General features: G+C 42.4%; 1 protein-coding gene across 3 annotated transcripts; it reads left to right on the forward strand.

The window, feature by feature from the left end:
• The first annotated feature begins 2,342 nt into the window (after nt 1–2,342).
• Nucleotides 2,343–16,403, forward strand: strap (serine/threonine kinase receptor associated protein). 3 transcript variants are annotated; one of them, XM_052033753.1, is made up of 10 exons: nt 2,343–2,500; nt 3,767–3,931; nt 6,031–6,166; nt 6,861–6,942; nt 7,024–7,096; nt 8,007–8,106; nt 9,446–9,583; nt 12,546–12,682; nt 15,482–15,631; nt 15,847–16,403. In XM_052033753.1, the coding sequence occupies exons 2-10, from the start codon at nt 3,820–3,822 to the stop codon at nt 15,906–15,908; spliced, it is 990 nt and encodes a 329-aa protein (XP_051889713.1). In that variant the 5' UTR covers nt 2,343–2,500; nt 3,767–3,819; the 3' UTR covers nt 15,909–16,403. The 3 variants fall into 3 exon arrangements, with proteins under 3 accessions (XP_051889713.1, XP_051889714.1, XP_051889715.1); XM_052033754.1 differs by having other exon boundaries at nt 2,343–2,426; XM_052033755.1 differs by having other exon boundaries at nt 2,408–2,504.
• Nucleotides 16,404–16,414: the final 11 nt, after the last annotated feature.

A 16,414-nucleotide genomic window follows, 5' to 3' on the forward strand; every position in this document is an offset into this window, starting at 1 on the left:
TTGCTTTCTCTTCCCACTGATGCTTCTTGACCTGCTGAGTGTTTCCAACATCTTCTGTTCTTTTATTTGGATTTCCAGCAGCTGAAATTTTTTTGATTTTCATTGTGTACCCTTGGTGTGCTCAGTGCTTCCATGTGAGATTTGACGTGGAGAGATCGTGGCAGTAAGTGGTAGTCAGTAGGAAGTTTTCTTGTCTGAATTTGGCCTGATGCCATTAAACTTAAGGGGTTTCTGATTCAGTATTGCGAATACTATGTCATTTTCTCCGGTAGATCTGCCTTCCTGTTCTTCAGACAGGGCACTTCTATTAATTATAATGGTAACGCTGATAATCAGGTCAGTCAAATTCATATTATTTCTGGACATTTGGACAGATTGGATACGATTGTGTGGGATCAGCCAGGTTAAGTGTGTCTGTGTCCAAATTCTCCTCCTCGTTGATTGGTTTCATTTGAGTCATTCAATACAACAGATTAGTGTGCTCGGCCATTTCTGAGGGCAGTTAAGGCTTGACCACATTGCTATCTGTCTGAAATTGTGCATGGGCGAGACTGGCCAGGGATGACATTGCTTTCCTGAAAGGTCATTAATGAACTGCATTTTTTTCCCACAACAATATTGTGTTTTCATGTTTGTCATTACTGATGTGGTCTTTTTATTCTAAGCTATTTTGTTGTGGAGGCAGATACGTTCAGGACATTTAAGAGACTCTTGGATAGCCACATGAATGATAGAGAAATGGAGGGCTATGTGGGAGGGAAGGGTTAGACCAATCTTAGAGTAGGATAAAACGTCAGCACAACATTGTGGGCCAAGGGCCTGTACTGTTGCTCTAATATTCTATGAAACAGATTCTGGCTACCTATCCTATCTGGGCCTCTATAATTTTATATACCTCTATCCTGTCACCTCTCAGCCTCCTTTGCTCCAGGGAAAACACACCCAACCTATTCAATCTCTCATTATAACTCAAACACTCCAAGCCAGGCAACATCCTTGTTAATCTTTTCTGCACCCTCTCTAGCCTAATAACATCTTTCCTGTAGTATGGTGACCAGAACTGTACACAATGCTCCAGGTGTGCCTTAACCAACATTTTTTACAACTGAAACATTGCACCTCAACTCTTGTACTCAATGCCTTGTCTGATGAATGCGTCTTTTTCACCACCCTGTTGCTTGTGTCACCACTTTCAAGGAACTATGTACTTGTACACCAAGATCTTTCTGTTCAACAGCACTCACCAGGGCTCAGCCATTCTGCTTGCTCTGCCATAGGCATGTGCGATATGGTGAGGTTGGACAAACTTGTGTTGTTTTCTCTGGAGCAGTGGAGGCTGAGGTGAGACCTGATAGAAGTTTGTAGGGTTATGAGAGGTATAGCTAGGGTAGACAGCCAGTATCTTGTTTCCCTGGTCGAACTGTCTAATACTAGTGGGCATGCACTTAAGGCGAGAGGGGTTAAGTTGAAAGGAGATGTGCGGGGCAAGTTTTGTTTTGAAAGTTGTGGGTGCCTGGAATGCACTGCCAGGGGTGTTAGTGGATAAAATACAACAGAGGCATCTCAGAAGCTCTTAGATAGGCACATGAATGTGCAGAGAATGAAGGGATGCAGACATTGTATAGGCTGAAGGGATTAGTTTAGTTAAGAATTTAAGTATGGTGGTGTAGTGGTTAGCGTAATGCTATTACAGTGCCAACAACCAAGGTTCAATTCCAGCCACTGTCTGTAAGGAGTTTGTACGTTCTCCCCGTGTCTGCGTGGGTTTCCTCCGGGTGCTCTGGTTTCCTCCCACATTCCAAAGACGTACGGGTTAGGAAGTTGTGGGCATGCTATGTTGGTGCTGGCAGGATGGCGACACTTGCAGGCTGCCCCCAGAACACTCTACGCAAAAAGATGCATTTCACTGTGTGTTTCGATGTACGTGTGACTAATAAAGATATCTTAAAATTAGTTTGGCACAACATTGTGGGCTAAAGGGCCCGTTCCTGAGCTGTTCTATATTCTATTATTGTTTATTCCTGGGGGAAAATCAGGAACTTGGGGGTAGATGGTTAAAAGTAAGGGGTTGCCCCTTTGAGATGCAGATGAATCATTTTTCCCACACAAGACGGCGGCCAAGCCTTCGGTTTCCTCCTTCTTCAGAAGAAGGAAGCAGAGTTGGTAACTTTAAAGCAGGGATGGATAGATTATTGACAAGGGAGTGAAGGTTAATGAGGGTGGGCGGGAATGTGGAGTTGTGGGTGGCAGGAGCAGGTGGAGGGGCCGAGTGGTCTGCCACCGATGCAGACGCCTGCGCAGTGGGGCGGAGAACTTATGAATGGGAGCAGAACAGACCAAGTGCGCATGTGCGGCTGGCCGCAGGCTGCGCGCGCGTCACGTGGTGCCGGACGTCACATCCGCTGCAGCGCCGGGCCGCACTCGAGGTTGGGCCGTTGTGTCGCCTGTCGGCCGGGAATCGCGGGCCCGGCTCCCGGGGCCTCACCCGCTGCACCTCCGAGTCCGTACGGGCCCGGCCCGGGGGGAGAGGGGCGGGGGGAGAGGGGCGGGGGGGGGGGTTCGTGGTCCGGGAAGTGGGGGGTGAGGGGAGTGATATGGTGCTGGGGGGGAAGGGAGGGAGGAGAGAGTAAGGGTGAGGGGCGGAGAGGGGGGGTGGGGGGCGGAGAGGGGGGGTGGGGAGGGAAGAGGGGAGGGAAGGGTGGGGAGGGGGGAGGGAAGGAGGGCGAGGGGGTAGAGGGAAGGGTGGGGAGGGGGAGAGGGAAGGGTGGGGAGGGGGAGGGGGACGGAGAGGGAAGAGGGGGAGGGGGTGGAGGGAAGAGTGGGGAGGGGGTGGGGGCGGGGAAGAGTGGGGAGGGGGTGGGGGCGGAGAAGGGTGGGAGGGGAGGAGGTGGAGGGATAGGGTAGGAGGTGTGGATGGGGGAGGAGTGGGTTCATGGTCTGGGGAGGGCAGGGGTGTTCTGGTGCTGAGGGGAGGAAGAGTGGGGAGGGGAAGAGGGTGAGAGGGGGAGGAGGAGTAGGAGGGGAGTGGCGTAGGGGAGAGGAGGGAGTGGGGTGGTAGGAGGGTGAGGGGCGTGGGGACATGGGTGAGGGGGGAGGTTTGTGCGGGGGAGGGGTGTGCAGAGGTGAGACTGTGGAGGTGGGGGAGATGCTGTGGAGGGGTGTGTGTGGGGTGTGCAGTGGTTGGGAGAGGGGTGTGGGGGCTTTTGGATATGGAGGTGGGGTGTGTGGTTGTGTGGAGATGTGGGCTTGTAGGTTGTTGTGAATGGAGGCTTGAGGGTAGGGGATTGTTGGGAACCATGGGGAGGATGTTAAGGTGGGGGTGGTGGATTTGGTGTCGTCGTTTGGGGATGGTGTGTGAAGAAGTGCTGGTTGGGAGGGTGGGACAGGAGAAGTGTGGCTGTATGGCTAGCAGTGCATGAAAAGGAAAGTGGGTAGTGGTGGAGATTGAGGGGAAGATGAGTTGTTTGGGGAGTGGGTGGTGAAAGGCAGGGGGAAAATTAGGGACGGGGAGAGCAGATTATGGTTTAGAGAGGAATGGAATGAGCAAGCAAGAAGGGTAAAGTGAGAATTGAATGAGGCAGTGAAGGTTGTGGGGATTGATAGAGAGAGGATCAGGTGGAAAGGGAGTTGGGTGTCTGGGGACTTCACAGATTAGCTGGGTATTGAGGAGGAAGTTGGTTGTGCATTGAGGGCAAGGTTTGAATCAAGTGTTGAGCCCTGGTGATTTTTTGGGCCAAAGTCTGACCATGCCTCCCTATGCCTTTAGGTTGTTGGGGAGCGGAGCCGCGCTGCCTGGTAGCTGTGTCCTGAGGACGGGAGATGGCGATGAGACAAACACCTCTCACCTGCAGTGGCCACACGAGGCCCGTGGTCGATTTGGCTTTCAGTGGAATTACGCCTTATGGCTTCTTTTTAATCAGCGCATGCAAAGGTGTGATTTGGGTAGAGGTGGTGCTGCTGCTGAGGTAGCACTATGTCTTCAAGTGTTGTTAACTGAGTCTGTATTTACCATGGATATTTATGGGGTGTGAACATCTGCTTCCAGGCACTGTTGAAACAAAAGTGAGCATTTTGCTAACTTTCAAGACCCATCTCATTTTGAAAGCGTTTGTTGGGGCAGGGCCATACTACAGGGACAGTGTGGAGTTCAAACTACTGCAATTTTCATTTTAGCTTTACTCTAACTGTTAATATTTGAATTGAGTGGAGATATTACACATGGGCACAGATAATTCTGCATCTTGGGTGCTTTTGCCAGTTGATGGCTGGCATAACTTCAGATAATGAAGGAACACAGACAACATTAACTGTGGACTGACGAGAGAATGATTATTCCTAACAACGGAAGCCTTGGCACTACTCAACCACCATCATCCTTGGGGATCACCATAGATGAGGTTTAACTGAATGTCACATAAAAACTGGCTTCAAGTGCAGGCCAGAAGTGGATATTTTACTTTAAGCTTTTATTCCTCAAATCTTAGCATCATCTCGGCAGTACAGGATTGCCCTCCATTTGCTTGGATGAGTGCAGTTCCAAAAGTGCTCAGGCTTTTCAGGTTGAGGATCCTGCTTGACTGGCACTCCTTCCATTGCCCGATATGTGCACTCCCACCATTGGCACACAATAGCTTCAGAATGGGTTATATACTGTTGAGTTGCAGCAACTGCCTGAGGCTTCGGTCCCAAACGTGTGTTCTGTACCAGCTAAAAAAAATCATGGGCACTTGACACATGGCCAAACTTCGAAACTCTGACTTGGAAATGCATTGCTGTTCCTTCATTGTCACTGGATGTCAATATTGGAGTTTTCTTGTAACTGTACCAAGTAGAGAGCTGTAAGTGAATGTGGTGATTAAGCACCATGATTATCAGTTGGGAATGGACAATCTTTCCTGCCATCTGGGTTTGGTTCCCTGCGACCACCTGATAGTGCTCCCATTCCCACTCCACCATCCTAAAGATCTACTTGCTTCCTTATGGCAGCTCTTGGCTCACTGCTTCTGAAATGCCAGTCCTTGGTTTTGTTACCTCAGGACTCGATTGTTCTCATGCTCTCCTGGTTACCCTTGCAACTTTCCTTACTTGTAATATGGACCTTAATCAAATCTTTCTCCTGACTTTTGTAACGTGATTTTTGTACTTCCTCAAATCATAGAGCATTACAGCATGGATACAGAACTTTCAGCCCAATGAGTCCATGCAGACCACGTTGTCCACCTAGCTTGTCCCAATTTCCTGCATTCAGCCCTCCAGGCACCTCCCCTCCACGTACCTATCCAAGTGCTGCTTAAATGATACCATTGTACCTGCCTCAACTTCCTCTAGCAGTTTGATCCATATACTCACCACCCGCTGTGTGGAAAAGTTGTCCCTCAGGTTCCTTTTAAATCTTTCCTCCCTCACCCTAAATCTATGCCCCCTAGTTTGGACTCCCCTACCCTGGGGAAAAGACTGTTACCGTCCACCTCATCTATGCCTCTCATAATTTTAAACACTTCTATAAGGTCGCTGCTCATTCTGCTATGTTCCACGGAATAAAGACCTAGCCTGGCCAACCTCTGTATAACTCAGGCCCTCTAGTCCTGACAACATCCTCTAAATCTTTCCTGCACTCTTTCCAGTTTAACCACATCTTTCCTATAACAGGGTGACCAAAACTGTACACAGTACTCCCAAGTATGGCCTCACCAATGACTTGTACAACTACAACATAATGTCCCAACTCCCATACTCAATGCCCTATCCTTTTTTAAAGGCTCTGTCTTTGCTGTTTTCTATTTCTGCAATGTTGTTAATATCCTGTGTTTACTTTCTCCAGCTTTGGCAGGCAGCACTTTGGCTATTGCTTCTCTATAACTTCTTTGACCAAGCTTTTGGCCACCTGCCTTACCATTTGCAGCTTGCTACATTTTGTTCAATGGTTTGAAGCATTTTGGGAATACTACAGTAAAGCCGCTAGATAAATGCAAAAAAAAGTGGAATGAATTTTTTCATTAAAACTCATTGTAATATTTGGTATCCATTCAGATGGCAAGCCTATGATGCGCCAGGGTGACACAGGAGACTGGATTGGGACGTTTCTGGGTCACAAAGGTGCTGTCTGGGGAGCCACGTTAAATAAAGAGGCCAATAGAGCGGCAACCGCAGCAGCAGATTTTTCCGCGTGAGTAGCGCTGTTATGTGGTGGGATGAATAACTTGTACAGCAGCAATTAATGAGTTGTATTCATTACAATATTCTGATAAATACAGGTGCTGATGCAGGGCAAACGTATCTGAGGGAATATTATTTGGCTTTATTTTTCTTTGACTTTCCATGTGCCCAAGTATCATAACCTGTCTGTGACAAGTCACTTGGTTTAATTCTAAACTTTTTTTGGAAAGGCAATTGGCTGGAAGTGTGAAGCATGGCTTCTGACATCAGGTCACTTGCCTGACTAATCCCACCCAGGTCTGTTCTATTTGGACTTGTTATTCTTTGCCTCATCCCTTTTTCTACCTTGTGAAGGTCAAAAGGTGAGCGAACAGTTTTGAGAAGCCTCTCGGGCAATTCTAAATCATAGCACTGAGATCTGTTAATGTTATTCATTGAAAAGTGACACACTATTAAGGTTATACATGTAAAATTGAAACATGACTCAAGCCATCTCATGATACTTGTGAGGCTATCACTCTTTCAGAAGGTTCCTGATTATCTCACCAGTTTTAATGGTTTAGTAGGCTGTATGAAGAGTGTAATCATCAGAATTGTCTTGAATTAAACCTGAGATTGACAATTTGTTCATAAAACCTTTTTTCACTGATTACGTTTTTCTTGCATTGAATTATCTTCATATGGCTTGGTCTTTTTTTCCTCAGCAAAGTATGGGATGCTGTGACAGGTGATGAAATGATCACTTTAGCCCACAAACATATTGTCAAAACTGTGGACTTTACTCAGGTAAAATCTCTTTTTAATTATGGTAGTATTCCTGCTCATAATAGTTGCAACATAATTAACTTTAGATTTTTTTTTAAACAGGATAGTAACAACTTGCTTACGGGTGGTCAAGATAAAGTTCTGCGTATTTATGATTTGAACAAATCTGAATCGGGTAAGGCGTGGTTGCTGTAGAAAGAATTTCCTGTGGCTAGTGTGGAGCTTTACTTCCAACACCCCTAATCTAGTGCTGTGGAAGGAATTGTATGAATATGTGGTGACTGATGTGCAAGATTTTAGTTACTGCATTACAAAAGATTACCTACTCTGATGCAGTAATATAGTATTTAAACTGGTAATTAGGAAATGTCCTCTTCTTACTAATGAAGGAACAGTACATATTGATATCACGTGAGATCATGTTTTAACACCTGGTTTTGTATGTCATGGTTTTGATTTATGGTTAGACTTGGTAAAATTGTATCTGATTAGGAAGTTGCAAGTTAATACGTGGTTTGTAACCTTGTTCATCTAGATTATGTTTAAAAAAAATGTAAAAGCCACTTGCACTTTTATATAATGCTTCACATGACCTCAGTGTCCCAGAAGATTTCCAAGCTGTTGGAAATCTTTTGAAGTGTATTCAATGCTGTAATATGGGAAAAGTTGCTGTCAATTTGTGAACAAGAATCCACAAACAACTGACCTGTGTGCTTCAGTGCTTTTGGTGGAGGAATGATGGGGAAAGTTATTTGATGGGATGTTGAACATGTTAAATGACCAATGGTGGTAGTAAGGAGTCATGTGATGAAAGCTCCAGCAATATGTCCAAGTAGAATTGAGAACACTGCAAGCAATTAGTGTATGATAGTGAATAAAGGAACTCTAAGTTGGAGTTTGAGTGTTGAGAATGGTGTATGGAAGTAACACACATGGATTTGTTCGCACTTGATTCTTTGATATAGAATTGTGCTGATGACAGTTGTGTGCAGTGGTTTCAGATATCAGATTTGTTTGTCACTCTTCTAATATTCATTCGTCATTGTTGAAAATGGTATTTTTATGAATCATTCTTTTTCTGCCAGAGCCTGTGGAGATCAGTGGCCATAGTTCTGGTATTAAGAAAGCACTGTGGTGTAATGGGGACAAGCAGATACTTTCAGCAGCTGATGACAAAACAGTAAGGTGAGAAATTTTAAGGTATGCTTAAGTTTGTAATGACTAAACAAATGTTCATTTAGATATTTTACAATTTAAGTGACAGTGTGAATTTGAGTGTTTACTCTTACGTTTGCAGAAAATTTGTTCACCTTGAGGTCACAGCATGAACATTTTCAAATTGTGAATTCTGAAAATGATTTTGAGAGGATATATCCTATTTCAAAATAATTAGCAGTTGAACATTCTTAAATGAGGTGGTAAAGAATATTCTTTGAACTACATGGAAATTTCAGCTCCAATACTGGACCGGTGGTTTTAAATTTGTTTGGAATTCTGTCTATTATTCATTAAGGCACGTTAGCTTAATTTTGTTAATAGCTTGGTCACCTGTAGCAAACAAGTTTTCACTGATTTTATTGATCTGTATGCTTTTTCAATACGATTGGGCTCCATCTCTGTTGCCTTCCTGCTGCTTGAGTATTATCCTTGCACTGTGCTGACTATTTCAGGATGTGGTTCATGTGCATTATGCTAGGTTTGGCAGAAAACCCTGGTAAAGTAAACAGCTTGGAGCACATGTGGGGGAAGATGTTAGCTGTCAATGTGGATGAAAGGAGAATGAAAAATACCTTTGAGGTTATGGATGGGAGAAGAAATGCGCAAACAGAAATAAGGTCTGGGTCAAGGCAAGTTTAATGTAAACTCAGGCCTTGGGCAAAAGTGAGCTGGTGGGTCAGAAATTTGATGCACTGAGAAGATGTAAGGGACAACTAACTAAGCAGGGTGCTGTAATTCACTCTTCCCTAGAGGGATCTGCACTACGGCTATCCTGCTGATAGGAGTAGAGTGGGGATTGATAAACTGGACTGCTGGATACTCCATACAAGTTCAAGAACCTAAACCTTCAGTTTTACAGGAATGCCTGGGAATGAGCACAGTTTGTTTAGTATCCTTAAAACATTGTGTGTGTTCCCGATCTTAGCAGTGAAAGAACAACTTTAAGGATTACTTAAGCTTCAAGCATAGATTCTATGTTAATGTAGTGACTGGCTTGTTCTTGTTAATCAGTTCAATATCAAGGCTTCAATTCTGAAGCTTCTGTTTTGAATGCTATGGATAAATTTAATTCTTTCATTAAAGAGTAATTTGAACTATTCTATAGTCTAACTTGGAAATCTTATTTTTGAAAAATGGTGTAACGTACAATGACATTGGCACCTTAAGTTGCTTTTTTTTAAACTCTCCATGGTTGGAAAATTGTTGAATCTGTTTTCATCGAGTTATAAAGTAGATGTGAAATGCTTGAATGTAAAATGACGAAATGTAAGTTGTAAATCTAATTTGAATTTTTTCTCTTTTACAGGCTCTGGGACAGGACTAGTATGACTGAAGTGCATACTCTTAATGTAGCTTCATCTGTAAGCAGTGTAGAGTACATACCTGATGGGGAGATCCTGGTTTTAACCTATGGAAAAACAATTGCGTTTCACAATGCACTCAGGCAGGTTGAATTTTATTACATATGTTATTTCTAGCAACTTAATTACGCTATTTTTCATGTCTAATTCAATTAATTTTGAATTAAAGGTTTAAACAATTCCTGTTGTACTTGCTGAAATTATGGGATGAAAATGTTATACATTATTTGGATTTGGTAAGACTGGCATCTTGGTGCTTTTGAGGGAGTAAATGTATTAAAATAAGTGAAAGTAAAAAATGGGAAATGAAGGGCAAAGGTTTAGATATTGTGACTGGAAGGCTGGTTATAGTTTGCACTGGGACAGGGTGGCTGAATTTGCAGTGGCTGTTATGAAATGAAGTTGTGCGTGGAGACTTGGCAAGGAAGCAGATGCTGACTAGAGATCTGGCTTGAAATGGGGAAAGAGCAAACCCATGGCCAACTTGAACACGGAAATGATAAGTGTTTGGATTACTAAATAGGAATTCAACAGGGAATGCATTGGAATGATCTGGAGATGACTTACAGCAACATTGGTTGAAGTGGCTAATGGGTTGGAGTGGTTCATTTTTGGCATTCAATTGGGTGTTTATGAAGGGGAGATTAATGTTATGAAATCAGCTTGTAGGGTGTTGATGAGATTGCAGCAGATGAGTTCAGCTGACGAGCAAAATAAGATGAGGTACGTTGGTGATGTTTGGGTGTGGAGTTTGAGCTGGGGTGGTTATTGCTGACACTTCCAGTTTTGTAATACTTGGAGGAAATTTTGATTCAATAAAATTGGATGTCAAATGGGTGCTTTAAATTAGATAATTTAACCTAGTTTTATGGAATCATGGTTGACAAATTTGCTCGAATTCTTTGAGGATGTAACAGCGAGAATTGATAGAGGGGAATCTGTCGATGTAGTGTATTTATATTTCCAAAAGGCATTTGACAAGATGCCGCAGGAGGGTGGTGTATAAATTAAAGGCCCAGGGTATTGGAGGAACTGTTAGAATGGATTTAAATCTGGCTGTCTCATACAATTGGAATAAATGGCTCCTTTACAGACTGGAAGGAGGTAAGTAGCTGAGTACCACATGAATGATCTGAAGGAAGGAACAGTATGTAGGATTTCTAAATTTGCAAATGATACAAAAATAGGTGGAGGGGCATGTTGTATAAGGATAATGTGAATCTGCATAGGGATATACATTGAGCAAAAGATTTGCAAATAGAGTTTACTGTGGGGAAGTGTGAGGTCATGCACTTTCGTAAGGGTAATCAAAGGGCAGATTAATATCTAACCGGAAAGAGACTGCATGCGAGTGAAGTACAGAAGGATCCAGGTGTTCTTGTGCATGAATCACAAAAAGCTGGCAGGCACGTCCAACAAATACTTACTGCAAACGGCATTTTGGCCTTCATCGCCAAGGGGTTGGAGTTCAAAAATAGGTTTTGTTATTGGTGAGGCCTCAGCTGGAGTACAGTTTATAGTTTTGTCCCCTCAGCTTAAAAAATATAGTGACATTGGAGGCAGTATAACAGAGATTCGCAGGCTAATTCCTGGGATGTGAGGTTTGTCCCACCGAGAGACCCAATAGTTTGGGCCTGTTTACCTTAGAGTTCAGTAGAATGAGATGCGGCCTTATTCAATCATACGAGATCCTAAGGGGGTTTGATGGGGTAGATGTTGGGATGTTTTCATTAGTGGGAGAGTCCTGAACAAGGGGATATAACAACAAATATTGTCTGAATTTTGTAACTAAAGTCAAAAATCCATCATGATTCCTCAGCAACTTTTAAAAGAATACTTTGAAAATATAAGTAAAATGATAAAGACGAGCTTTGCATTCATGGCTCCAGTTGAAGTAATAACACTGCCCAAAATGTACTTCTAACAGCACAGGAGGAGGCCATCCAGCCCATTGGGTCCCTGTCAGCTCCCAGCAGAGCAATCCAGTCAATCCTGTTTCCCTTCCCTTTTCTCCTGTTGTCCTCCAACTTTTTTTCTATCTCATGCCCATCAACTCCCCTTGGTTATTTTGCCACTAAGTGGTAATTTAGAGCAGTCAATTAACATACCACATCTTTTGGATATGGGAGGAAACTGGAGCAGTTGGCAAAAACTCCATGTGGTCCATGTAAATTGCATAGGCTGTGTCTGAGGTCAGGATTGAACACTGCTCCTTGTTACTCAGTGCTAGTAATTGCTATCCTGGATTCAATATGTGGTAAAATTGTATTCAACTATGTCACTAGGGTCAAAAGGCTTTATTTTAAATAACCAGCTTTCTTTTACAGTTATAATTTTTGTTGGTCTGGCATTTCTTTGCAAATGATGGTGTTTGGCTTATCCCCCTTAAAGGTATGCAAATACAGAAGTCCCAAACCTCAGTTCTTTTCTACAGTGCTCTGCTCTATTAGACTCCACTTGGAGAGCGGCGAACTTGCTGAAATTTCCCAACGGTTACTCTGGGAAAGCTGTCTGCTTTCTTTGCTTGGGTGGGAGTGTTTGTAACTATTTGTTTCAGTAGAGAGGAACTGCTATGGTGGAAGGGGGAAGAGGCGGGAGAGGTAAGTTGGAGGTCATGTACATGCTTTGAATTAATTGAGTCATTTTGTTTACTTTAATTTTTAAATCATTCAAAAACCATTTGTGTATATGACACATTGAACAAATCTTTTTTTGAGTGCGGCATGCTAGTTATTGCTTGCTGATCAGGTCAGGACCAATTTCAGGGCTCAAGTTGTTGTGTGAAGATCTGCTCCAGTTTATGATCTAGTTAAAGGGGGCATTGAGAAAGGGTGCTTGTAGAATATTTTTGGCTATTATATTTTTTGGTTATTCCTGATCCTTTGGTGCAAGCTACTGCACTATAAGCAGGCTATGTTTAGGAATGTAGTTTTGCACTCATAAATTACAAATTTTCATATGTGCAGTCAAAGCTTGGTGAATTACATTTGGATCTGGTCTAAAGATTTGGGTGCATTGTGAAGTTTGCTGCTTTTTGTTTTACAGTCTAGAGTTGATCAAATCTTTTGACGCACCGGCTTCAATCAACTCTGCTTCTCTTCACCCTGAGAAAGATGTTTTTGTTGCAGGAGGTGATGACTTCAAATTGTACAAATTTGACTACAACACAGGCGAGGATTTGGGTAGGTCTTCATAATTTTTCAAGCAAGTTCGTTGCTTTGACTATAAATTTTACCTGAAATGGCACCTTGCCATTTCACAGAGCAGAATGATTTTTGCTTGTTAGAGAATGTGACCTATTGTCAATTCTAGAGTCTAGAATTTCTTTATGGAAATTTGTATTTACTTTCTGCCCCTTGTTAACCTCGTGTATGACCTGCTGAGTTTTGAATTGTATGTTAATTTGGGATGTCTTCAGTGTTCCATTCCATTTACTGGTTTACTTCCAAAACTGGTAATGATTCTAGGATGGAAATAACTGGTTTCCAGAATGTTAATTGGTGTTTGTTGTGTGTGACACAGAGCTGCAGTCTTGATTGGATAGATTGATCTTGGTACAGAGCTGTGTAAGCTGTTCCTGGTTTCATGTGCCTAGGAATATTTCATGGCAGAACATTGGCTTCATCGCAGCTTAGAGAATTGGAGTGGAATTCGTAATTCTATTTATGATGCATATCATATCATCAAACAGTGTTGTACCAGGCTATCTAGCAGTTGCAGACAGGGCTGGGGTATAGTATTTCACGGAGTAGACTGGTAACAGAGGCAGATCACAACACATACAAGTTACTTCTGTGTTTCTGTATCAGGGCAAGTATTGACTTGGTCCTTTCTCAGGTCAGACTTCAACCATGATAAACCCAAGGTATTTGGGATGGAGGTCTTATTGTTCTGGACATGACAAAAAATATAATTTGTCCCATGATTGTTTAGACTGAGCCCTGAGTTCATAATTTTGCAGCTATATTCGCTAACAAGGTGTACGCTGAAAATATGGTTGAACATTACAGCATTAAGTTTGTACGTTCTTCATTATCTGACAATTATTGCCTGTCTTCAGCAACAGACCATGGTGCTTAAAGAGTATCACATCTGTGGACGGCATTTGTTACTTTATCAGTTTCCACTTTCCTCTTCTGAGGATAACAAGGGCAATGATCCATTTACAGCAGCTATCAGTTCAAAATCTAGCCTGCACTGGAAGCATTTTGGGGAGTGATAATGGAGAAAAGCAAAACGCATTCTATTATCTTGTAGAGGGAGGATGAGGGGTATTAGCCAAGAGCTGGACATGAGGTCTAATGGCTTTTTGGGTTGTCAGATTGTGATGACTCTGGCTTCATGCTTTTAGTATTTTACAGGTCTTGAGAGGTTTGCAAATCATTGCCAAGTACATAGTCCAGTTGTCTAGGAAATTCAGGATATTCTCCAGTGTTTTTTTCCGTAAGGGCAGCATAGTAATACAACCATTGGCTCACACCTCCAGTGACCCAAGTTCAATCCTGATCTCCAGTGTTATCTGTGCAGAGTTTGCACATTCTCCCCGCACGTGTGTGGGTTTCCTCTGGGTGTTCCAGTTTCCTCCCACAACTTGTGTGTGGGTTTGACAGGTTAATTGTCCACTTATAAATTGCCCCTAGTTCGTGGTAAAATCTGAGGGGAGATGATAGGAATGTGAGGAAAATAAAATGGGATTAGTGTGATTGTTTGATGGTTGGCATAGAGCTGGGTTGAAGGGCCTGTTTCCTTGTTTGTATATCTCTGACTCCAGGGGCACTGCACTGCACTGCTGCTGCCCATATCCTTGGTGACCAGTTCCCATAGTCCTCAATACTAAACGCTCTCAGTTCTGATTCAGGTTGTCAACATGGCATGTAGCTTATTTGCAATCCCTCAGACACTGTTGCTTATGTGGAATTTGTGAATTCATCAGTGTTTTCAGGCTTTGGTTCTTTGTAGTTGGCCTTGGAATGAACCCAGTGAGACTGTGATTCTGAGCTTATGACTGGTGTCAGCAGCTGGAGGTCTGGAATTCTGAGAATTGTTTGCAGAATCATTCCTCCTTTCCCCATCGGATTGAGTGAACTGTGGCTGATTGGGGTCTGGTATAAGAAATGCCTTGGACTGAATGGTGGCTATTGAAGTTGCCTAGATATGCTATTGGTAGTGATGGTGAGTGCAGGCCATTCCTTATTTAGCTTGTCTGTACGTTGGAGGTAATTATTGAACCAATTATGATTATTGGAATTTTGCAATTTAAAAAATGACACCTGATTGCATAAACAACTTTAAATTATACCACTAAGGACAAAAACAGTATTGTTTATTTTATACTTGTGTGTGCAAACAGTTTGTGTGGTATACCGGAGTGTCTTTGGAAGCTTCCACCTAGTAATTCCTTCAAAATTTCTTGAAGTTACCAGGCTATTTGAAGATAGTTAAGTTTTGCCACTTTGTAAAGTGCATTTGGATAAGTGGTGAACTAGTAGTGAGTTGGGAGTAGGCTGGTAGTTATGAAATTGGAAATGGCATGTCTGTGAGCACCTGAGTAGACTGAATAGATTCTTGTCTATTAGCATCTTTACATTGAACATCATGTGTTCTTGCTCATTATTGGAACTGTTCGTGGTTTTGCTGTTCCTGAATGTTGGTTGAGATGTGAAAAATACTACCAACATGTTCTGATACTATTTTGTGCCACCTCTGAAGAAGAGTAGGATTTACCATAATCCCATTGCCTTTGATTTCAATGCTCTGGGCTTGCAGCAGTGCACTCAAGTCGTGGATTTTAATATAAATTTATTTTTACCTGATAATTGCCTTTACATCAACAAATATTAAAATTCAAATTATAGGAAAGTTAAAATGGGGTGAAAATAGAAAGCTTACACTTCCATTATGTGAATATATCAGTTTTTAACTAGGTTGTATTTCTTTGCAATTGTCACCATGTTTTAAGACACATATTTCTTCTTAAACAGAGTCATACAAAGGCCATTTTGGTCCAGTTCACTGTGTGAGATTCAGCCCCGATGGAGAATTGTACGCTAGTGGTTCTGAAGATGGAACCCTTCGCCTTTGGCAGACAACTGTCGGCAAAACCTATGGATTATGGAAATGTGTACTCCCTGGTAGGTACATTCTGGTATTTAGGTGCACACTTCTTCAACTGCATTTTAAATCTAGCCATGTGATCCCTTGCTACATTGATTTTCTGAAGGAATGGCTTTGGGCAAATTCTCAGATGCATTTGATGTGTCCATTTTTCCAACTTGGCTGAAGTACTTGTAACTAATTTGTTGTTATGGATTGTATATATTTCACTCCTGTATCTTTTGAATTACAGAGGAGCTTGGCTCTGAAAATTCAGATTCGATCTATGGCACTCCTCCAGAGGTAAAAGCATGAACTGTCAACTTGAAAGAAAACACCAAGCAGGATGTGGAGCAGAAGAGTACGCCTTCCAGTATATGGTTTTGGAAAATGCAGACAACTAAATGGAATCATATCAATGACTCAAAATCTCAAGACTACTCTAGTTAACTGTCTAAAAGATGAGCACTTAGTGTCTGCAAGTAGTAGACCTGTGCATATTCAGTGCAGCTGCTTTGCATCTTAGTGTTTAATTGAACCTGCTCAGCAACACCTGTATATATAAAGTATCAACAAAGTTCTTTTCACAAAGTGCTGAAGTTACAGTTGTAACGTCGTGGATTCAGATGTTTTCCTTTAAGAATGCAATTTTTCATATAAAGGTTCAGTACTAATATTGGGTTTACAATTAAAAGTTATTCAATTTGTCATTCTTTCATTTTAAGTGGTCTGCAATTTGTCACCATTTGCAGCAATTTGTGTAAATGTCTTGAGCAGTATTAAACTGACCCTTGCATATTATCATACAAAGCATTCTTAAG

This window comes from Pristis pectinata, chromosome 19 (assembly GCF_009764475.1).
Source record: "Pristis pectinata isolate sPriPec2 chromosome 19, sPriPec2.1.pri, whole genome shotgun sequence".
In the NCBI taxonomy this organism is placed as follows: domain Eukaryota; kingdom Metazoa; phylum Chordata; class Chondrichthyes; order Rhinopristiformes; family Pristidae; genus Pristis; species Pristis pectinata.

Excerpts from the sequence above, each read along its gene's own strand:
- strap (XM_052033753.1), top strand. The coding sequence starts at position 3,820 with ATGGCGATGAGACAAACACCTCTCACCTGCAGTGGCCACACGAGGCCC. Across the intron at positions 6,167-6,860 it reads GCAGCAGCAGATTTTTCCGC|CAAAGTATGGGATGCTGTGA; the intron begins GTGAGTAGCGCT and ends TTTTTTCCTCAG. Across the intron at positions 12,683-15,481 it reads CAACACAGGCGAGGATTTGG|AGTCATACAAAGGCCATTTT; the intron begins GTAGGTCTTCAT and ends CTTCTTAAACAG.